The 22679-nt window shown below is 43.9% G+C and overlaps 3 protein-coding genes across 10 annotated transcripts; 1 reads left to right on the top strand and 2 right to left on the bottom strand.

Annotated features, from left to right (window-relative positions):
- Positions 1-124: 124 nt before the first annotated feature.
- Positions 125-3997, bottom strand: jpt2 (Jupiter microtubule associated homolog 2). Its single transcript, XM_076086254.1, has 5 exons — positions 3829-3997; positions 3093-3244; positions 2446-2591; positions 1863-1902; positions 125-1585 (listed from the first exon to the last, which is right to left on the bottom strand). Exons 1-5 carry the CDS (start codon positions 3882-3884, stop codon positions 1320-1322), a joined length of 660 nt encoding a protein of 219 aa, XP_075942369.1. The 5' UTR covers positions 3885-3997; the 3' UTR covers positions 125-1319.
- An 883-nt stretch (positions 3998-4880) lies between these two features.
- cramp1 (cramped chromatin regulator 1) lies at positions 4881-18145 on the top strand. Of its 2 annotated transcripts, none has more exons than XM_076086246.1 (20): positions 4881-5004; positions 6780-7156; positions 8484-8686; positions 8794-8947; positions 9440-9523; positions 9704-9752; positions 10111-10196; positions 10669-10792; positions 11197-11278; positions 11479-12423; positions 12574-12751; positions 12870-13042; positions 13148-13222; positions 13393-13474; positions 13708-13818; positions 14423-14580; positions 14931-15114; positions 15262-15429; positions 15789-15934; positions 16317-18145. In XM_076086246.1, the coding sequence occupies exons 2-20, from the start codon at positions 6781-6783 to the stop codon at positions 16428-16430; spliced, it is 3492 nt and encodes a 1163-aa protein (XP_075942361.1). In that variant the 5' UTR covers positions 4881-5004; position 6780; the 3' UTR covers positions 16431-18145. The 2 variants fall into 2 exon arrangements, with proteins under 2 accessions (XP_075942361.1, XP_075942360.1); XM_076086245.1 differs by lacking the exon at positions 4881-5004 and adding an exon at positions 6195-6397.
- On the bottom strand, positions 15558-22372 carry dhrs7b (dehydrogenase/reductase (SDR family) member 7B). Of its 7 annotated transcripts, none has more exons than XR_012952902.1 (8): positions 22276-22372; positions 20888-21059; positions 20553-20683; positions 20215-20425; positions 19926-20018; positions 19675-19827; positions 19150-19461; positions 15558-15920 (listed from the first exon to the last, which is right to left on the bottom strand). XR_012952902.1 is itself a non-coding variant. In XM_076086250.1 (8 exons), exons 2-7 carry the CDS (start codon positions 21039-21041, stop codon positions 19256-19258), a joined length of 948 nt encoding a protein of 315 aa, XP_075942365.1. In that variant the 5' UTR covers positions 21042-21059; positions 22276-22372; the 3' UTR covers positions 15558-15920; positions 19245-19255. The 7 variants fall into 7 exon arrangements, 6 of the variants coding, with proteins under 6 accessions (XP_075942365.1, XP_075942362.1, XP_075942366.1 ...); XM_076086250.1 differs by having other exon boundaries at positions 19245-19461; XM_076086247.1 differs by having other exon boundaries at positions 15558-19461.
- Positions 22373-22679: the final 307 nt, after the last annotated feature.

The raw sequence follows: 22679 nt of genomic DNA, 5'->3' as shown, positions 1-22679 counted from the left end.
GTATCCATGGTAAAGTCAACCTAAATATATTTAACCCCTTTTAATTTGTTATTATTAAATCAAAAATAGAGAAAAAGTGTTAATAATTTGCTATGTTTTCAGAAAGGAAACAAAATAAACAACCTTTAAATGCAAAACAACAGTTTTATTGTAATACACAGGATTTTCTTCTGCTGCACTCATTGCCTGCCAGGCACATCAACACTCAGGGAGGGGGAGGGGGGGGGGGGGGGGGGGGGGGGCAGGCCGGCACCAGAATACCATTAATGTGCATCATGAATTGGGTGAAAAGGTTTTTATCAATGAGCCCACCTGGACTCAGGCAGGCCACGAGATTGTCCAGACTTCACACGTCTTCAGCCGTTTTAATTTAAAACATAAACTGAGGCCTACCCCGAGCACAACAGGCGTGTTCTCAGATGAAGCAAAGCAAAGAAGAGAGAGCAGAGAAGTACCTGCGTAATACAGACGCGTACAATCAAAACGGAATTTTCTTTAAGGAAGCAGAAACATTTAGCAGTAAACAATTGCATTAATCTTTGTTTCATCGTCAATTTTTGGCATCTATCCTTGAACAGAGAACAAATTATTAATGTTAGACACATGTTGAAATGACGGGATGATTAGTGAGAAGGCAGGAAAGATGACAAGATGCTGAGCTGATATAAGGCTTCATTGGTTGTAATCCAACACATCCATTATTTTATAAAACTGCAAAACAAAAGGTTTTATGTAGCAATCCAATAACGATCCAGCAACACCTAAAAAGGTGGCACGAGTGGAACTCCCTGAAACGTGTTACATTGATGCATTTACCCCCTCCGGATAGAACGGTAACATAATAAGGTTTAAAACAAGCACCTTCAAATTCAAGCAAATGCCTGCCGTGAATTCTATAAACCAGGATTTTCTTAAATCCAGGAATGTTTAAAGCTGATCATTGTACAAGCACGCCAACGATTTAACGTCTTCAAAAGGACAAACTGTCTTAACCCAAACTACATTTACAAACACAGAAGCAGTGAAACAGTATATTGTGATTGAACAGTGTCACAGTTAAAGTGATTAGCTAATAGCTAGCCTGTTGATTGATTGATGATTGCAGGTTTCATTGAAGAAGAATTAGACAAAGAGACAAGAAAAAGGGCTGAAAGTGCAAGAAGTTGAGGACAACATAGTTGAAAAGGACTCTGGTGAGAAGAACAAAGATGCCTGCTCTGTGTTTGAATGTACAGGTGTTGGAATAAGAGAAGACTGACAGGGGAGCAGACACAGAGAGCATGGACACCAACAGGGAGGAGATGCGTGTGTTTAGCTGATCAGTAGAATACCACACTAGACTTTCCTCCGGGGGGGTTGAGGACCCTGTTGTGAGAGCGAGGCTTGGGTCCCAGATGAGGCTCGTGGTTCTTCCCCTCACCAGTCAGGTCTGTCTCCTCAGGAGGTGAGGAAGGGGAAGATGAAGATGGGGGCTCAGGATTAGGAGTGGCTGGGACCACAGCAGGCTCCTCCTTGGCTGGCACGGGAGATGGTGGGGGGGCCACTTCCTCCTTCACCTCAGGCTGGCTGACCGGGGCTTCTGGTGCTGAGAGAGGAAAAAGAAAGTGTCTTACAGAAATATCCGAAAAGTATAAACACCCATTTCCAACTGGAATATATAATAGAAACCCCATTTTTACTGAGTCACATCTCAATGGAATGAGAGTTAACCAAAGGGTGCAAAACTCAAAATATACTTAATTCTAATCCCTGTGATCTACATAACAAAAGCCTTTAACACATTCAAAGTTACATTGAGTAGGATGACTCGGTATAAAACTAATCTCCCAAAAAGAGTAGACAGTTTCCTTTATGTAACTCACCAGGTGATGATTTGGTTTCGGGTCCCACATTTATATTGTCCTGAAAATAAAGAAACAGAGATAAGAGTATTCTCCCTGTGTGATCACCTAAAGGACTTTATAACAACAGGCTCTCTTCTTTATGTTACTTAAATAAAACTAAAGTAGTGTCGCAAAACAGTGCAACTTCAAATTAAAGTAGTTGTCGTGTCTCTTGAAAAGAAGATTATAGTCTCAACACGACTTTAGCTGGTTAAATAAACAGCCTCAACATGTTTACAGAAACCTGGTGATTTTATTGATTTCTTAAGAAGTGGCTGTTTGGAATATATTTGGGTCACTGCTGAGATTGTTACAATAGACTCAGCAGTCTAGCAGTACTCTGGTTAAACAAACACTATTGACCGTAGGGAGGACTGATTGATACACTAGTCGTACGTTCAAGTCTTACAAGATAAAATGAGTTATACAAGCAGACTTTTGGACCTTAACTGCACAAGAGGTGGTGGGGGGGAATATTCTTTTTTAAAAAGTAGTGAAAAGCAATCGAATAAAAATAATCAAACCTCAGGCAGAGCGTATAAAATGTGGGTGCATGGCCTACCTTTGGCTTATTTGGGTGGCTTTGGTTTCGGCTCTGGGCCTGTTCTGCAGCACCGAATATGTCGCTGGTTGGTCCACCGGGAGGTTTGTGTCTCTGCTGCCAAGCTGGAGGTTCAGGATCCCCGAATATTCCGCTACTCTTCCCACCTACATAAAGTATCACCAGTATGCGTGTTATGTTTTTGCAGCAGCGACAGCGTCGTAACAGCACACTCTTCTTTGTAACATTTAATTTTGGTCGGCTCGTGAACTGCCCTGCCCACAGATTTATGACATGTTTATATATTTTGACATCTAAATTGAACTTATTTATGACCAGTCACCCTTCAGCATCAAAACATATTCATAAGAACATTATGGTGTGAGATACTGTACACATATTCCAGTGGGATGCTAACACCACAGTGAAAAATAAAACAGATATTGCAGTCAGGGTGACTCAGCAGTCTTTTTTTAACAGCAGTCTGGACTGAAAACATTCTTGACTTTACCAGATATGCCACAGAATCTGGAGGTGGATTACTTTCCGGCACAGAGAACAGTTAAAGTGTTTATACTGAATTATCACATCATAGTAACACTTCTCACACCCTGGACATTGATAGAGGGTATGACTGCTCAGCCTCTGTACATCCCTGCTGGTCTGACCTGGAGGATTGGAGCGCCTGGGTACGCTCTGGGACTCCTCTGGTGGAGCGAACAGTTTAGAGGCCATCTTATTGGGTCTTCTTGATGCTGCAGCGTCGTCTTCATAGCCACCAAACAAGTTACTGGAGCCACCTCCGGGAGGCTGCAACACCCTGCAGGGAATGAAGTACAGCACCACTTTTAATAGGATCCTATCCAATGTATTCATCCCAGTCTCATTTAAATCAATTACCCCTGCAGCAGGTGTGACCTGGCAAAAACAGACTTAATGATGATGTAACGTTTTACTGGTTTACTCAATACTTGTCAGAGGATGTGGTTCCCTGACAAATGTTATAAGTCATGGAGGTTCATGTATATTGATTACTGTGAGACACATTATGCTACTTTCGTACTACGTTGGCGAGTACAAAGGAGGGCAGTCTTTCACACTTCCGCAGCAGACAACGCCTGGTCGGTCGGTTAGCTTAAAAGCTAATTCTTGACTCTTAAAGTTTGCTAACGCGAGAAAACTCAAACCAAGCTAGCTCGAGCTGAGCGGTCACGGGCTTATCTCACTTATCACATCGCTCATTGCTAGTGTTAGGAAAGGTATTTAATGAAGGTAGTAGGAAAATAAGTTATGGTGCAAACAGCTACAAAGAGCTCCTGTCATATAACGTTAACCTACATCGAGATAAGACGTTGACGGCCATTTCTCACAGAGATAACCAAGCTACACGGAAGCATTCTTTACCTGGAGCTCGGTTTAGTTCCAGTGTCCAACCCTTGAAACATGTTCGTCGAAGTCATAATTGTTTTTTTGTTTCCGAAGACAACTTCGTCAGTTTGCCAACTGGACGACCAGCAAGTTCCGCTGTCTGCGCGTGCCCAAAACTCCTGGTGAAGACTTTCAGATCCTCCCAACTGTGACACGGAGGAATATAACTGGTGCACTGACAATCTGCCGAGTAATGCTGGGTGCGCTCGTTTCTCGTTACCTGGTGCCCCTCCGGGAAAGTTTGATCAAGGAATCCATTGGGTTTAAAGTCTTTTGAGACAAAACTGTTATTTGATTGCAATATTAATGAGGCCGTTGTATTTGTGTTGTATCTGTTAAACATGTAGTATATAAAAACAAAAAAACAAACAAAGGAAACTCCACCCTGCTGGTCGTTCACAGAGACCAAATCCGTGCACTGTTCTTGATATATGTCACTTGTTTTGTGACACCGGTGCGCCTGGTCTAAACAAAGGCAATGTGGGCCGAGTCTGAGATATTAACTAAAAATACGTGCAGATGCTATTGAATTAAAATCCCTTTGTACCACATTTTGTGTGCTTATTAACCGGCACGTTTGTATATCAGTGTTTCGTTTCCAGCCCTAAATATCAGATTCTGATTCCGTTTAGCCGGGTCGTTCTCGGCGTACGCCAGGATAGACTTCAAGCGCATACTCTCTGTTTCACCTATTGATTTGATCGTCAAAATGCCAATCTCTTTCTGGGCGGGACTTATTTTTAAAGCGCCAAAAACCTACATTGTGTTGATCAAATGTTGTTGAAATAACGTTTTATTACGAGCAAACATGTTAGATTATTGAGGAGTCAAACTGGCTTTGAATTTTAAAAAAAGTTATTGGGAAACGTACACGGCATGACAGGAAGAGAATAGCAATTGGTCCAACGGCATAGTTGCTCTCACTAACAATTGGCGGAGCCGTCTGTCAATCAAATTCTAACGGTCGTCCTCGTGTATTTCTGACCAATCAGAGGATTTGTTTTCGAGTTGTAATGGGCGTGTCTAAACGCGTGCACAATCCAACAGCAGGAACTGTCACCGGTAACAAGCAACAAGCTGGACGGATGCCGTCAGCTAGCAATGCTAGTCCGTGTCTCGATTATTAATACCACCAACAGGCTTCAACCTCAGGTAATTCTTAAACTTTGATTTGTGTTATCCATTTAACAAACTGTTTAAAGCTCAGCGTAAAACAATCATTATGTTACAAGCAGTTTTTGCCACGTTATGGCTTGTTTGAGTGCCGTAGCGCTAGCTAACCAACAACAGCATGCTAGGTACCACGTTCTATATGGAGCTATTGCGTGTATTTAATACAGCTTATTACAACGAAGTTAACGATAACTGTTAGTATAAATAACGTATCTATTATTAACTATCACCACATCGCACTTTTAGGGTGTTGTCACCCTTCTAGTATAAAAGCAGAGACAGTGGTTCGACAAACGGAACTATAATCACTAGTCTGCTCGTACTATTAAGTTGTAAGGTCAATATTTAACTCTGTGAAATAAGTGTGATGCTGTAAGATTTTAGATCAACCTGAAGCAACATTAAAACAATAATTTGAGATTATGTGTGTTGTTTATATTATAGCTACATTCATCTATTGACACTACAATAACTTTGACGTTGTAAGATTCCAAGGAGCGAAAGTAAACATGAACAAACTTTACTAGTACTTCAGAGTTCTCACTGCTGTTAGATCAGTTATACATTGTGGCTGTTGGAATATGAGAGTTTGCATTAAGATGACTAAAAACAGGAGTTTAAAGTCTGTGTGGGAATGTAGAAAGGGGGGCGTCCCTCATACTCAAACTGCTCATTTACACTTGATATTTCTTTATGTAGCTCTATCTTGCTGTCATCCCTCTGTGCTGTCACACTCCTGATTATTCACAAAGAAATGGATTAGTAGATAATAATCGAGAAAATACAATGCTGTCATGTTTACACATTATAACAGTTTTATAAATGTAAAGGTGTTGATGTGCACCGGCCACAGCCTGGTCCAGACAAAATGATTAGTATGTGTATGAGAAGATAGTAATGCAAGCAACTAGAGCATCGTCACAAAGCCTTATAATTGCAGGATGTATATGAAATACATTGTTTTGCAGACATAATTTCGGCATGCGATGGTGACGTAGTGACAAACAAAGTCCACTTGCGCACAGGTTAATACAACTATCTGTGCTTATCAATTCAGATGAGCTCCGCTGACATGTGCTACAGTAAAGTCCTCTTCAGTGCATGCAGTAGATACATCTGATTTGTCAGTGTTTGTATAGTTTTAATTTATTTTTTGCAAAAATAAGCATTGAGTAAATGTTGCTGATAGAAAACAGTTGAACTGCGCAGAGAGTTCAGCTCAGTCGAAGCAGGAGCGAAGAGAGGGCAGAAAGCGGAGAGATCGCTCTCGGTTTTATTATGCTCCATTTGGACAGTAGTTGCCAATCTAACCGGTCGGACTCATGGTGAAAAGGAAGAAGACGTCGCCTACTAGCGAAGAGCACGACAATGGGTAAAAATATGTTTAAAATAAACACTTTATTTAGAGGTCGAATACAGCGACGGGCTTCGTCGTCGTTTCTGCAGGGCGCTAAACTGAAAAGCGCTCGCATTTGAATTTAGTTGAAATTCAACCGACAATATTGGGCATTTGAGTCGAAAGACACTCAGTAAAACACCGCCGCCAGTTACTAAACTGTTTTGGTTGTTGAATGTAATTTATCTGAAGACGTTTAATGCATATATTTGGTGTTGTTTTGTCGGGACTGGAGAGGGGATTTGAAACAAACAGCGGCGGCCATGTTGAGAGACAGTGAACGTCGTCTCTAGAAGTTAATTTCACACACCGCTTTGCCCCTAATGTGACAAATGTTCCTTGATATGTGTGTTGGCAGCATGACACTGGGCTCCAGGGAGGGGATCGGTGTCGATGGGAGGACGAATCCGTCCAGAAAGCCCGAAGGTTGCGACGAGGAGGAGAGCGGAGAGCAGGCGAGCGAGGAGCTCAGTACAAAGGGAGACGACGGAGTGGAAATTCTTAATCCATCAACTACGGCTCTCAGCCCCGGTTCAGCTCCGGTTCTACCCGCCTCTCCGCAGAACCAACCCGGACTTGGCTCAACCCAGCATGCCCAGACCTCGGCGGAGCCCGCCCCTCCGTGTCACGACCAGCATCATTTTCTCCGATCGAGCGTCCGACCTCCGAGCAAGCGGATCCGGAAGGATTCAATCGGCTCGACCATCAATGGACACGGCGGGGCAAAATCGAAAGGTACTGGATGTTACCAGCTCAGGGAAAAGTGTGCATAGGTGGGATCAGCAGGGGGTCTGCCCGCAGTTGTCACTGTGGTTCCACTGTGTTTATCAGTGATGGCTAAACTGATGCTGGCTTTGTTGTTCTCCCTCCGGGACACCGGGTCGTACTCCGGGTCCAACCCAAGTTGTAAAACCATCCTGTGGACAATTTCTGTGAAACATCATAGAGTCACACAGACCACAACTTACATTTGCAATTACGTTTCAGTTAGTGTTTCTTGGAAACCTGCCGTTACGGGTTTACAAACACTGTTTTGAGTGTGGTGAGTGTAGATAGAATAAATCAGTGTGTAAAGACTTCAGTGTGTCTGCATGGGAATGAGAGCAGCATCGTTATAGACAGTTGCTTGCACTTTTACTTTATTTTTTAATATTTTCAGCAAATAGAAAAACAGCAGACTGAGCTTATTGCCTTCAACTATTTAACTGATCCAACCAGGAGGTCAATTAGCATTTTTTAAGCATTTTCTCATTTAATGATTTTGTTTTTCACTTCCAGATTTTGTGAGGAATTATTACGGACTTGTTTCAGAGTGTATGATTATTCTGCTCTGTTGTGTCTTTTTTTTTTTCTATCCTGAAAACATTCAAAATGAGTGTGACTCTGATCAGACAGAACGTTTACAGTGTAGTGATGAGTTGGTCTGCTCTGACAGGTATGACTAGTGCATTTCTATTATTGTTGTTAGAAAGAGACTCTGATTGTTTCATCAAATGTATATTTAGATTGTCCAGGTGTTGACCAAGGAAGCCCTACTTATTTTTGATATGTTGCTATATTGGTGCACATCTATTTTCAGAGAGACACATCTAGGTCAGTGCCTATGACCCACAGAGATTTGTAAATGAACTCCCATTTGTGCTGAAAATCGAAAGCAAAACAGCCTCTGCGGTTGTGTTAAAGCGTCAGGCATTGTACTCTGTGCCGGGGTAAACACAGCCATCGGGGAGGCTCATCAGGAGTTGGTTTTGGACCCGTGTACTGTGGACCTGGCCGTAGGGACTGATTGCTTTTCCTGCCTCCTTGCCAGAGCTGAACCACAGAAGGATCAGCTCTGCAGGTTTGTGCAGTGTAGTTTCAGTGGGTGGCTTTGTGCGCATGCATTTTAAAATCTCCCAAAAAACCACAAACTACTATTTTTTTCTTTCCGTGCCATACAAAACAACTCATGCGATGAACCAAAACATTTGTCTCAAATCTTACATCTTTGAGTCTCATACTGAAGTTGTATTTTTTCCCTGAATGTTTCATGACTGATGGCTCCTGTGTCTGTGTAACACAGGGGCAGAGAACGGGTCTTCCTCCCAGGGGACAGTGGGACAGTCGGGGCCAGTGGCCGGATCCACAGGGGGAGTGTCGAAGGCCTCCAAGGGCCAGGGGTCTGCTGAGAAGGAGGAGCAAGCTGGTAACCAGAAGAGGGCCCGTCGGCAGTGGGAGTCGTGGAGCACAGAGGACAAAAACAGCTTTTTTGAGGGCCTCTACGAGGTAAAGGGCGGAACCAAATAGATTGTCATGTGGCACAACTTTAACTTTAAGTGTTGCGATTTATTTTTGACATCTTGTACTCAACTCTTAACTACTCTGGTCTCCAGCATGGGAAGGATTTTGAGGCCATCCAGAACAACATCGCAATGAAGTACAAGAAAAGAGGCAAGCCAGCCAACATGGTGAAGAACAAGGAGCAGGTTCGCCACTTCTACTACCGGACCTGGCACAAGATCTCCAAACACATCGACTTTGCCAATGGTGAGCTGCCCTTTATCTTTGTCAGCCAATAACAGGTGGGACCTGACGGAGTCTCAGTGAAGGTTTGAGGGAAGAACAGATTTTATTTCTACGGGTTGGAGCTCCACATAACGTATTGTTTTACAATAATAACATAACACTTATACCATCTCATCTTGACCCACTTATCCTGTTATGTCCATTACGAATGTAACATGGCAGTCGTATGTGTCTGGGGGTTGAATAGAGATGTTTATATTATTCAATCTGTATGTCATTTCTTCTTGTTTTTTTTTTTTTAACAATTCCTACACTGATGTTGAAACAGCATTTTGTTAGGTCGGTAAACTTTGTCCCAAAACGCATGTTAAAAAACCTCCAGATGAGCTTGAGCTGCTCTCCTCTTCAAAAAGCCCTCAGTGTCACGGTCGTGTTATCGCTGTGTAGTATGCACATGTTTCATGAATTCCTGTTTACGGCACCGTTGTGACTCGTGCCACCTTTTCTCCTCAGTGTACTCCAGAGTGCTGAAGAAATCCTCTCAAGAACTGTACGGCCTCATCTGCTACGCTGAGCTCCGCAAAAAAGTTGGCGGGTGTAAGTGAAGGCTGCGTTTGAATGCATGACTTTGTGAATTCGTTTTGTGTGTGAGTGTTATACTGCTGTGTTAGTTTGGGGCACAAGGGATGCGATGAAACACTGCACCCTCCCAGTCATGGGGGACAGCTGCTCCTGAGGGACGATGTCGTAAACAGCTCTGTGCTTTGTCTTTGACAGTAATGGACGATAAGAACGTGTCAAAGCTGAACGAACTAATCCAACAAGGGTAAGTCTGGAGTAAAATTAAAAAAGAAAATTGCACTGCCTACTCACACGGTTTTCAGTTTTTATGTTAAATAACACCAGCTTAACACAGAGATTATCATGCATGCAGTTTTTGATTTTACGTTCTACATCACAACACAGATACGCTTTCACCGTCCGTATGAGGACATGATGACATAAGTCAGAGAAACTTACATCAGCAGCAGGAACACTTATCATAATTAAATATGACCTACTGCACGGCTACGGCAACAGTTCTTGTACAATTGTAAAGCTTATTCTGTGACGTGTATGCGATTCCCCAAAAAAAGTTTTCCTAAACATTAAAGTGTTCGCTGCTGTTCTGTGTGTTCGACCAGGGCCACCACGGTGCGCTCCAAAGGGAGGAACCTGAGAATCAAAGCGCCGATGTGCCGAGCGCTGAAGAAACTCTGTGACCCAGATGGTGAGCGTGAATCACAGACACACACACAGAGTACATACGTACGAAGTAAACAAACCTCATCGCTGTAAATACAAACCACGGTGACGGTGAGGCACAGGGTTTGTGGGGGCGGGGTTTTTGGCAATAACAATGGCAGCGTGTGGGCTAGTGGTGTTTCCATGGAAACACTGTGGGAGCCAAGTGAGGAGGAGGAGGAGGAAGATGATGGAGATGACAGGTCTGACCGACTGGCTTCTGCCCCTCTGTTCAAAAACAGCCACTCACTCAACTCAGTTGCGTTGTCAGCTGTATCGTACTGTTCATGAAGTACGTTAGTGGCTCTTTAGGTTCAGTACATTGATGTTATTTCTGCTCTGTGTTATAACTTCATACTGTCACACGCTGACTCTTGCTCTTTAAAAACACCTTTTCTCCCGTGAGATCTTTGTTGGTGTTTCTCATTCGGTCTCATTGTGTCTTTGCGTCCTTTCAGGAGTGAGTGACGAGGAGGACCAGAAGCCAGTGCGTCTACCCCTGAAGGTGGCAGTGGAGCTCCAGCCTCGCAGTAACCACTCCTGGGCCCGCGTTCAGAGTCTCGCCCACAACCCTCGCCTCAGGTCAGGCGTGCCTGTTAACTGATGCCTGAGTCTATTACCAACAAACACAATCGATTTGTTCATAATTTAGTCCAAAGCAGAACTTGGAATTCATTTTTAGTTGCTCGTTTGATGCATGTTGGCAACTGAAGGACGACAAAAATAAAACATAAGAACAAAATCTTGTGTTTGCTTTGGAAAATAGTCAGCATAAATCCTGAGTATATTGTATAGTATGTTTTAAGTTTCCCGGATCAATAAAGTGAACCTATATTCTCCTTTTTGTATTAATTTAGTGTGGGACCTAAAAGTGCTTTATGTGTTATGAGCAGAACAACTAAATCACCCAGCCCGGTGCGGTTCTGCACCATGTTACCACGGCAGCTTGTAAATCAACACTTATCTCTTTGTCTTTTCCATAACAGGATGGTGGTGGAGCTCCACAGGAAAGTCTCCAGCCTGATTGATTATCTGAAACAGAAGTGGGCGTACCAGGACCAGCGGATTGTATCCTTTTAAAACCTCATATGATTTTTAGAGCAGTATTGATTGCATTGCAGTTTAGAAAAATGTACGAAAGCGCAAGTCTGGGATACAAGCTTGACATGTGACAGTGGAGCAGAGCGCTTCAGCAGTAGATATCTGTGAACTGTAAACATGCCTCTTTCTGTCATTCATGTGTGAGACCTTGACACTGGACGCTTCAGCTGAAGAGCCTCATGGAGAGGGAGGCTCTGGAGGTCGGCCCATCCAGCACAGCCTCTCCCAGCAAATCCCAGCAGGACGATCTCTTTCTTTACCCCGCTGAGAGCAGCACTTTGACCACACTGCCTGGCGTGGCACGTGTCGTGCACTCCAAGGCCTCCTGCACTGTACACTGGCTAGAAAGTGGCAAGAACCGGCCTAATGCCAAGGAGTTGCCCGCTGCTCAGATTCTGGGTATTCACACGGCTCCACCACTTCGGACTGGCCCTAAATCTGGACGGGGGGGCGCCGCCGCCACCGCCGGTGCTTCAATGACTGTGTTGTGTGATAGTCGACGAACTGAGCCCCTTAACCCTGAGCCTTCACAAGACTGCTCTACAAAGGTAGAGGAGAAGAGACCTCAGTCTGTTTCTGTCCCCGCTTCCTCTCAGCAGACTGTGGCTCTTAGGGAAGAGGGAACTGGGATAGGACCCTCTGAAGGGGGGAAGATCTCTACTGGTGTGAAGGCCAGTAGTGGTTTAGCAGTGACCAAAAGCATTGAGAAGTTGTGTAGTGTTACAGAAAGCTCATCTGAGCCGTGCATTGAGGAGCAGAACACCAGCACCTCCTCCCCAGAGGCCCACCAGACTCCGCCAGCCAAACCTCCAGTCACTGGCTCCGAGGAGGGAATGTCGCAGGGCTCTGCACCGGCAGCCAAGGAACGGGCTGTCGAGCAGATCAGAGGGGAGGGCTGGAGCGCGCGGGACGCCGAGAACGTCACCCTGGCTGAGCTCTACCTGATGTTCGGGAAGCCCGGCAAGCTGCTGCTGGAGTACGAGTGGCAGCCCATTGCGGTTCCTTTCAACAACCAAGAAAACGGACAAGCCCAGCTCAAGCCCATCAGGACACAACACGTTCTGCGCTGCCTGCTCAAGCTGGTTGCCACTGAGGTCAATCCTAAACCTTTGGTAGGGATTAACTGTTACTTCTTACTATATTGTTTCCGGTTGCCAGATATCCATTTTATCCTGTATAAAAAAAAAAAAAAACATCTGAATGTCACGATTATTTGTGAAGATTTGTTGCAGGAGGTGTCTATAATGTATCTCCTCCTCCAGGCTCCAGAGCTGTGCTCCACTGCTCCATCCCCACACAAGACTCATCAAGAGGAGCAAAACCAGGCCCTTACACCTCCAGGGAAGGGCCCCATAGCAGGTGTTCGCAGCCCCAGCTGTGGCCGGCAGCAGGCCTCTGTCCGAGGGGCCCGGCTACACCTGCCAACTGCCGGAGTCTCAGGTATTCAAGCTTTAAAAGCGCGTGTTTGGAAATGAACGCAAAGAATCGCTGGATGCTGTTCAGTGGTTTTCTTCATTATCCTCACATGACATCTCTTACCTGTTTCTCCCCTCTTAAGGTGGACGTAACCTCCCCCGCTCTCTGCTGGGGTCGACGGCGGGCAGCGACGCAGAAAGCAGTGTGTTTGCGGTTCCCACCACGCTGCCCCCTAACAGCTCGCGGCACAACAGAATGTTTTCCCCCAACAAGGAAGCAGAGCTAGCCCTCAAACAGCAGCTCGACTCTATCAGTGTAAGGCTGGGCAATGCAGTATTTTTTACACCAATTGTACAACTGACTAAATAGGTACATCGTCCACACGCACAAATGTTAATGTGCTCTGTTTTGTTTTTCCAGATGCAGTCAGATCTTTTCCTTTCAAGACAGAGAAAACCTCGAAACAGACAACTCCGGAAACCACTTGTAGTTCAGGTAAGAGAAGAACAGAAAGGTGTTTTACTTTATCTATTCTGTTGTATCGCAATGAACACCAACAAGTCTCCAACTTATAGTGTTGTGGAATTGGTTGACTATTTGTACTGTAAATGTCCTTTTAGTGCTTCTCTGTGCATTTAGTTCAGTTGCTTCTGTCTCATCCACAGCGAACACTTCTACCGCGAACGACAGGAGACACTCCTCAGCATGTCTGCTCCTTCTCCATCCTCTCCAACTCCTCTGCCACAGGTACTCCTCAGACATCCTGATCCTACAGTACGCGTTACCGTCAGCAGAAGATCGACATGTTTCAATTATTATACTTTTCCCTGCAGTGTAGCATAAAACTGCCAGACTTGTGTTCTTGACAGTAGGTCCTTGAAAGTCCAACATGCTCTTTGTACATAACTAAATGTCATTTCTCATTTTCAACAACCATTCTGCTAATCTCCCGCCCTCTCACTTCCTGTTTCTTCCCTCAGGAACTGGATCTTTCCGGCCAATCCACACTCGCCTGGCTCCTTCCTCCCGCCCCCTCCTGTCCAAAGCTTCCCCTTCAGCGTCCAGCTCTGCAGCCGCCAGCCAGCTCTCCAGTATGTTCTGTTTTCATTATTTCATCTATTTTCAAACTAAATTCTAGATGCAGTATAATTCATGTTGTATTAGTTTAAACTCTTCTTGTCCTCCTATGACATGGCTCCTTCACTTAATGTGCTCAACAAGACGACTAAAACATTAATCCACGCAAAGACATTTTTTGACCTCCACATTGTGAGTCGGTTGGATTATTTACAGTTTGTATACTTTTGTTCTGCCATCTCAGAGTCCTAGTTAAGATATAGTCTTTCCTTTTGTAGGATTAAGTTACTTTTGTGTAAGACACTGTGAATTCTCTGGAATTTTTATACAAAATTGAGTTCGTTTGAAATGAAATGATGAAAAGGATTTAGTTCTTAACTCCCACATGATCTCTGACAGTCGATGTGGTTTGAACAAACACTCCTTTGTGCCGGAGTAAAAAGACAAAAAGAACATTCTTCCAGCTCCTCACTGTTCTCTCATGCTTTCCCTTTTTTATATTCACATTGTTGCTGAGTTTACTCTTTTGTTTTTGGTGCATCCCCCACATGCTCAGTTGCTACTGATACTTGTCAGGTACAGTGCTGATGTGTTTTTAAACTGTTGCTTCTCTCTCAGGTGCCATTGGCCTGGCTGCTAAGTCTGCAGGTATCATCCCCGGCAGTCCCCGTCGGGAGCTGAATTCTCCCGCTGTTGATAACGGCTCCCTGCTCCACACCGCACCCGCTGTCGATGCTGAACCAGACGCTCGACTCCTCCAGCACAATGTCCCAGAGGTCAGCAGCGCACACTTACATACACAAACTGACACACAGATGAGTACTTTATAACTACTTTACTGTGAGGGTGAAGAAGGACTCCATTGACGAAGGCCACAGAATAGTATTGCCTGTGTGTGCAGGCCCTGTTCACAGGTAGTGGTACAAGAATACGATGATTGCTGACTGCAGTTATTAGTGTAACAAACAATAAGATACTGATGTTGAGTCGGGCCCCAGGCTTGGTCCTCGCTAGCTGGGTAGAAAACACATGCATGTTGCTCTGAAAACTCATCTTTTGAGGAAATAAAACCTTAAAAAATCTAACAAAGCAGCCCCAATAAGTGTTCAACTTGTTCCTTTTACAGAATGGTCACCCTCCACCTCCTGGACTGACTGGTGGCAGGAACTCTCTCCTCCCTCCACCCAGCGTGGCCTCGCTCCTGGACATCTCTCTCCCCGGCCCCCCTGAAGAGGCTCTAGCCCCCGGAGAAACCCAGACACACATCAGTGACTCCCTCATCGAGCTCGCCATCAACTCTGCCCACTACGGTGCGTGCCGTTTTCTATCCTATATGCTAACATTACATTAGTTTGCATTATGTTGACGTGTAACCAACTAGCTCAGTTCTGAGAGGCTCATTGAGCACTGTGTGTGTGCGCGTGTGATCTAATGGCGGTTTGCCTGTTATGCTGCAGGCGAGGAGGCCGCTCTCTCTCCAGCCAAGCTGAGCAACAACGACGGCTCCAAACTGTTGGCCTCGTCTCCCTCGGTCAGCCCGTCCAGAGGCTGGATCCCGTCGCCCAGCCACGACCCCCAGTGGTACCCCAGCGACTCATCTGACTCCGCACTGGGATGCCTCCTCTGTGAGTCTTTTTCTCTCCTCCATAATTAAAAACAAGCACATACTAGTACAGATCTTCTTTGTAGCTCTGCTGAACACTGCTGTGTGTTTCCTAACCAAAGAGTTGATACTAGAAATGACAGTTAAAGCTTGAGAGGGACAAACAGACTGAGCTTTAATGTCAGACAGATTCACAAAGGAACAACTAAAGTAACACATTTTAATCGTAGTAAAGCTTCACAAAGAACACTTTTATTTTCTCTTATTAATGCACAATAACACCGACACACCTGTGGACTTCCTCTTGCAGCGATGTCCCATAAAGAGGACTTTGTTTCCACTCTGTCCCTTTTATTCACGGTCCGTCTCTTTTCCCTCCAGCCAGCATGGTCTCTCCTGATAAGGGCAAGCGGACCACCCTAACCCCCTCCGGCCCCTCCAGCGGCACAGCTTTGCTTGGTCCCAGTCTCCTGGACTGCAACTCCCATGATTCCTTTCAGTCCCGTGGCCTTCCTGATGCGGCAGAGGTACGTTCTTAGTATTGAGTCTTTTACAAAATAGCTAATTTGCTATTCTTTTTCAGTTGAACACTCTGCCAGTCTAAAAATTGGCTTCCTTGAAAATAGTTTGACCTTTTTGGAAAATAGTTAAATTCGCATTCTTGAGTGAGATGAGAAGATTTGACACCACTGTCATACATTAAGCTACAGCTAGTTTAGCTCCGCATTAAGACTGCATACAGTCAGCCTGGCTCAGTCCAATGGTAACAAAGTCCATCAAACTATTCTGTTATTCCAGACGTCCCTGGAAGGGAAAAAAAGTGGATTTGAATCTCTTTTCATTTGTCGTAGCTGCTGCTCAGGCTGTTGTCATTACTGTACATTGAAAGCTCTTTGGTTGTGCTCGCAGATGGACTCTCAGCTTGCTTGTATGATGAGTGAGAGCAGCGTGGACTACATTGCTCGCTTCAATGACCTGGCTCAGGAGCTGGCAGTGACCGAGCCCTCCATCCCACCACCCTGAGGTGGAGAGGACCCACGGCCATCTGGAGGACATGAGTTTGTCTCCTCGCCGCCCCCTCTACTTTGGAGAAAAGACGCTCCCCGTCCCCCCCCCTGCCCTGTTTGTAAAAGTGCAATAATAACAGTGAAGCTTGACCTTTGTTCAAAGCGAGTTGGAAACTTGTTGGTTTCACTGAGCTGTTCTTTAAATTGAAACGCCCTTTAAAAACAAACACTTTAGAAAAGCAAATGCGTTTACAAAACACGACCTCATGTACAGGAAAATACTATGCCATATTTGAACAATAATATTTTGACTGATCTTGTATGTCTCTTCCTGCTCTTTGTTGTGTTGTTGTCCGTCTTCTATTCTCTTAGCTTAAACCCACAAAATGTGTAGTTCAGATCCCGACTGCTGGAGGGTGGTTTAGACAGTAATGGCGGTGAGAAGGGCTTGAATGTGGCGAGATACTTGTTTCTATTCCGTTGTTATTGTGGCCTCGGTTGGAAAAGTCGAGTACGACACAGCGGGTAAAGTAAAAACTACTGCCCTCCTTTTCACAGGCTTTTGATCAGTTCAGGTTTTATTGGATGCATTTTAGGAACGTAGCCTGCCGCGCGTGTTTGGAATCAGGTCTGTCATTCCTCACGGTCAGATGTTACATGCAAAATGGCAGCTTTTGTTGGTTGACTTTACTACTTCTCTTGAAATCACATTGGAGTTCAATGCAGATTATCTTTTTTTTAATGTATGTTGAGATGATAATAGCGATGCAATGCTCTTCAAGGTTGGTTTGTTGTTGCGTAAAAACAGGTCGACATTTCATTTTGATATTTTTAATAACCTTGTCATAGTTTGGAGTATTTTTACTTTAGCTCTCTTGCTGGTATCAAAGAAGCGAGTCGAGCGTTTAAACCCAGAATGTGATCGACCACGTTTTCATTTTTATTGACTGGGAACCATTGAAAGTTCCCAGTAGTGTTGCACTCTGTTTCAACTCCACAACAGCGAGCAGTCACAAGTATGGAATGATATTAAACACTAAAGCCATAGTTTTGAGCTTTTTTTTAAGTAGTGATCTTTAACCAGTAAAACCTGATTGGTTGTGTTCAAAACATTAAAACTCCTCCATTGACTCGATCCTAACGAAACACTCTCCATGCGGCGAGGTTAGAGGTAAATGGATGCTTTTACGTGCTTTCCCCATCACAGCAAACACACACCTACCGCATACTCATTGCATCCAGATTGTTTCTGAATTTTTAATCAACCAGCATCATCAATATGCAGTATTGTGAACATTTTGTCTCGACAACGTGTTTAACTTCATCTCTGAGTGTAAATTGTAGGAGAGCTCTTGTTATCATTCCACAAATGGGATTTTAAATGTTTGTCTCCGAGCACCTTGAGGGCTTTGACTCTACAAAGTAAAAGCTCTCGTGATGTTTACTCATCTTCACACACTAGATACAATGAAGATGACTCTTAATGAGGAATAAACAGCAGGTTTGTCTTTGAATCTGGCATGTTTTTTTTTAATCTTTGCTGAAGGATTTATTTGTACAAATGTCAATTAACTTCACTGCGCTTTTGTAATATAACGTGAATTATTTGGATTATTTATTTTTAACATTTCAGAAATTTTTTTTGTCTAACTTAATATTAAGAAAGTGAAACTTAAAGTTTTCAGTTTGTAAAATGTGTTTTTATTCTGTGTATAAAGATGGTTATAAAAACCTGCTTGTTTGTTTTATTCATTCGTACTTTGTGCTAAAAACAGTTCAAATGCAAACTTTTAAATATTAGTATGTGGCCTTTGGGTTTTTACCAACAGAGAGAGTGGAGTGGTGTCTCTGCTGAACACATTCTCACTCGTCAAATCAGCTCATTTAATTAACAAGAATATACTGAACAGAAATATAAAACACCATTTCACAGTTAGTAAATGGAAACATTCCAAATGTGTCCCAGTTTATTTCCTGCTGCACTGTATAATAACATCAGCTGACAGGATGTAAATATGGACCAAGCTGTTGCCTAACGGACCACAAAAAACACTACTGGACAGCGATAAGCAGCATTTCCTTCCTCTACATGTATTAAAAGCACTTTGTTTACAGTGGAGTGCACTGTATGCCACACGGTACCGGTGACCCACAAACAACATGCCAGGTGCTGGACCACGTCTCCAGGACAGACATGAGATTGTTGACAAAAAGTGCTTTTTTCCCCTCCCATCTTCACTTGCAACAACAAACAATACTGTGATCAAGTCCTGCACTTTGGTGGATTAAGTAGTTTTCATATACTTGTTTCTGTTGTTTAGATGGACTGCAGTTCAGTGTCATGTTCACCAATTAAATCTCATCTGTTCTCTTTTTTTTCCGTCATTCAAATTTGATACTGAAGGCTTTTTAGATAACAGCTGACGACCTGGACGATATGTCCCAGACCTGACAGAATTACAAATTAAACGTCAATATTCCTGCAAATAGGTAACAAATTGAGCATTTTATTTGTCCGTGTTAGAAGGAGTCAAAATTGAATATCAGCATCACATGCTGACATCTTTACGGAGTTTTGTCAATAACAGACGTTCCACTTTTAAACAGTGATTTCTGAGAACAAAGTGAAGTCCTGTCTGGTCAATGTCAGGTGTTAATCAAAACAAACTCCCCATAGGTGCTGTTACAACATACAGGTTTCTGGTTTGTGTAACTGAGGAGCTTCATCTACTCACACCTCTGGCTCATCTGGCCTCCGTGTGAAGCAGTCACTGTCGTGTTTTTGGTCCATGTGCCTCTTAACGTGCGCTGTGAGCCTCGTGGTCCTCACCTGCTGCAGCGTCACTCGTCTTTGGGTTTCTGCTCCTTGCGAGCGCGAGAGGACATGAGTTTGAAGAAGAGTGCCGGCCACATCGTGCGGAGGTAAATGGCCACGCTGGGCAGAGGTCCTGCCAAAACCACGTCTTTGCTCCTGTGACGGACAGCCTTCAGAACAGCCTGAGCCACATCTCTGGGGTCCCAACCCGTCGCTGTGCTTTTATCCAAAACTGAAAACAAGTGTTGCACAAACAAGAGAGATCAATGATACCAGGGAGTCAGTAGGTCAACTATTACAGAAAACAATTATATTGCTGGGAATGTGTCCCTTCTCGTTTGTTTCATAGCTTATTTTATCTTATATTTAAGCTTATAAATGAATATTTTTAGCCTTTTTATGTCTCTTTGTCATCTTTACTGATAATCGTCACACACACACACACCTCCGTACTTGGAGCCGTCTCCTGTGACAGCGTTGACCGACAGGCTGGTTCGAATGTACCCAGGACTGATCACGGTCACTGGGATCCCGTAGTGCTCGATCTCGGCCCGTAAGCAGTCAAAGTAGGCCTGGGTGGCGTGCTTTGAGGCGGCATCTGACCAAAGTGAGTAAAAACCAGAGTCCTGCTTCATTTCCAATCAAAAAACTCTTGTGTAGTTGTTTGCTTTAATTAAACGAGTGGAGACAACTTACAGGCGGATCTGTAAGGAATGGCTATCTTGCCCTGGACACTGCTGATGACAACGATGTGGCCGCTGCGTCGATGAACCATGGAGGGCAGGAGAGCTGTGAAAGGAGCAAAGAAGAAAGAAAGAGAAACAGCTGACTAAGGTAAAATATTGTGCTTCCTCTTCTGGGAAAATCTAGCTCTGTAATGTTTATGCTTCAACTACTTTTCTTCCTTATTTCAATTCAAGATCCTTTAAATAACTTCTGTAGGGTTTGGCTCCCTCGTGTATTTATAACTTTGTAACTCACTAACCTTGAGTAAGAGCAATGGACCCAAAGTAATTTGTTTCCATAACATCCCGCTGAACTGAAAGGTGGGTATCCAGTATGTTGCCGCGATAACTGATTCCAGCATTATTGATGAGGACGTCCACTCGCCCGTAACACTTCAGGATCTCCTCTGCAGCTCGGTGCACTGTGTCTGTGTCGGACAAGTCGAAGACGACGGTGCTGGGAGTGTAAGTCTGGTGGTTGTAAAACACGTTATCGTTGTATTTAAATACGTCTTGCTGTAAAAAACAATTGCCCGACAGCGGCAAAAATAAAGTTGACCGTTGAAGTTGACCTTAAGTTTATGTCAGGGCTACACACCTGTGTACACACCTGTGGTCGTGAGCTTGTTGAACTTGCTGTGAGCTCCTGGACCACCTGCTGCAGGCGGGCTGCATCGCGTCCACACAGCACCAGCCGGGCGCCTGCAGCGTGAAAGACCCGAGCACACTCTACAAAACATAAAAAACACACCTGTTGTTCATGGTGGATATCAAACCAGGCCGGCAAGTTAGCACATGCACCACGACACTGACACACGTTACTGTACGTTATCTTACTACCACTGAAGCGAAATCTACTGCTGTACATCGATGTTACTTGGTTTGCAGAAACATCTACATGTAAGCTGAAGAGAAGAAGAAATGGAGGCCGACCTTTCCCGAGTCCAGAGCTGGCCCCTGTGATGACCACCACAGCGTCCTGCAGAGCCGCTCCTGGTCTGAGGCGGACAAGTATTCGATAAAGCAACAAGATCCCCGCACTTACTAAAACCAGCTGAAGAACTCCTCCTCCCATGACGCGCTCCATGTCTGACAATCACCCGGCCTGCAGACACAAGATCCAAAAGATTTGGTTCGGAAGAGTTTCAATCAGTTGCTCCTGTACAGAGAAGTCACCCAACAGAGGTCTGTTTAAAACAGCACATTTTCACACAATACGTCTCTCGGATGACAAATGAACCAACAGCTAACAAGCAAAAGGTGATTCCTGCGCTCCATCAATGATGAATGATTAGTTAATCAATGGGAATTTAATTTTTGCAGCTATTGGCTATTAAAATGTCAAATATATTAAAAATATTAGCTGAACTTCAGACTAAGTAAGAGATTTAAAGACATGACTCTGGTAACTCGTCATAACAATTTGTAGGCTGAATGATATATTGTTTAAAAAAAATACTGTAACGCATATTTGATAATAAAAAACATTCCTTGTTGCAGTGCTAGTCTTTACTTCATAAACAAATAGAAAAGAAGAATAAAAACACCATAAAGGGCTTTAAACAAGTCAGTGTGACATTGATGTGTGTGTTCTGTCAGCTCTCAAGCCCCCATGCAGATTTATTGTGAATGTTTTAATGTGAAGTGCTTTTAGCTAAGCCTCTTCCACTTGACCCGTCTCCAAAACACAACACAAACAACCAGCATGGCAACAGTGACAACTACCACCAAATAATAAGCACATGCGCGCGCACGCACACGCACACACACACACACACACACACACACACACACACACACACACACACACAGGAAAAACAGTATAGTTTGAATATTTGTTCTTGTGTGTGCTTTATATGTACATATTCATGATTGTGAGCATAATGACTAAAGAACTAGACATTAAATAAACTTCATACTTACAGTTTTTATAAATTGCTAACATCATTGGTCAATACTGAAGACACTTTTTCATACAGTCTGCATTACCAACATGCATCTTAGCCAAACAGTCAATCTCACCTACAAAATTTCCAACAATATCCTGTATTTTTCTAAATAGGCTCTCCAGAGTATAACGTCTGATCTACATCTGCATATCTACGCTTACTAACAATGACATTAATTAGCAGGTTAATTTAGACGCTAGTTTAGAAGTGACAACAATGCGTGCACGAGGATTGGCAGATACTGCACAGACAAGCTAGCCGTGTGTAACTCATATGTGAACGGCTGGGCATGCTAATGCTAACGTTGACTAGCTTCTGCATTGTAATAAAACACTGATTATACACCAGCGTTCATGAATAGTTAGAGCTCACCTTGTTGTTGTTCTACTGTACAACACGGCGGCTAAAGGCGTCGGTACGCGCACTTCCGGGCTCGTCTGACAGGGACCCCACGTGCCGTACCAACGACCGTCTGTGTCACCCGCTAGGGATTGTGGGAGCTGGAGTTCGGTAAGACAAGTAGGCTGACTGAGCGAGCACGATTGGGCTTGCCCATTTCTGTGTTTATCAGACACATATTCTTTGTCCAGGTTGGACATTGTAGGACAAAATAAGCAGCCAAATAAACCTAGACCTTTATTTTTAACCACGAAGACAAGACTTTGATTATCAAAGACAGTTTTTAAACTATTTGGGAATGTCTGGGCTGTTTTTATATGGAAGCCCATTTCATTTCAAAAATATCACAAAAAAAGAATTCTAATTATTATTATTTT

This window comes from Anarhichas minor, unplaced genomic scaffold (genome assembly GCF_050575085.1).
Source record: "Anarhichas minor isolate MPS153535 unplaced genomic scaffold, ASM5057508v1 ptg000007l, whole genome shotgun sequence".
NCBI classification, from domain to species: Eukaryota; Metazoa; Chordata; class Actinopteri; order Perciformes; family Anarhichadidae; genus Anarhichas; species Anarhichas minor.
The sequence above is the reverse complement of the archived record's forward strand: the minus strand, read 5'-3'. Positions and strand labels throughout refer to the sequence as shown.

Coding starts and splice junctions, on each gene's coding strand:
- jpt2 (XM_076086254.1), bottom strand. CDS start 3,884: ATGACTTCGACGAACATGTTTCAAGGGTTGGACACTGGAACTAAACCG. Junction 3,245..3,828: donor GGAACTAAACCGAGCTCCAG/GTAAAGAATGCT, acceptor CATTCCCTGCAG/GGTGTTGCAGCCTCCCGGAG. Junction 1,586..1,862: donor CGAAACCAAATCATCACCTG/GTGAGTTACATA, acceptor TTCCTCTCTCAG/CACCAGAAGCCCCGGTCAGC.
- dhrs7b (XM_076086247.1), bottom strand. CDS start 21,041: ATGGAGCGCGTCATGGGAGGAGGAGTTCTTCAGCTGGTTTTAGTAAGT. Junction 20,684..20,887: donor CAGCTCTGGACTCGGGAAAG/GTCGGCCTCCAT, acceptor TATGTTTTGTAG/AGTGTGCTCGGGTCTTTCAC. Junction 20,426..20,552: donor GACCACAGGTGTGTACACAG/GTGTGTAGCCCT, acceptor TACAACCACCAG/ACTTACACTCCCAGCACCGT.
- cramp1 (XM_076086245.1), top strand. CDS start 6,348: ATGGTGAAAAGGAAGAAGACGTCGCCTACTAGCGAAGAGCACGACAAT. Junction 6,398..6,779: donor AGCGAAGAGCACGACAATGG/GTAAAAATATGT, acceptor GTGTGTTGGCAG/CATGACACTGGGCTCCAGGG. Junction 12,424..12,573: donor AGGTCAATCCTAAACCTTTG/GTAGGGATTAAC, acceptor CTCCTCCTCCAG/GCTCCAGAGCTGTGCTCCAC.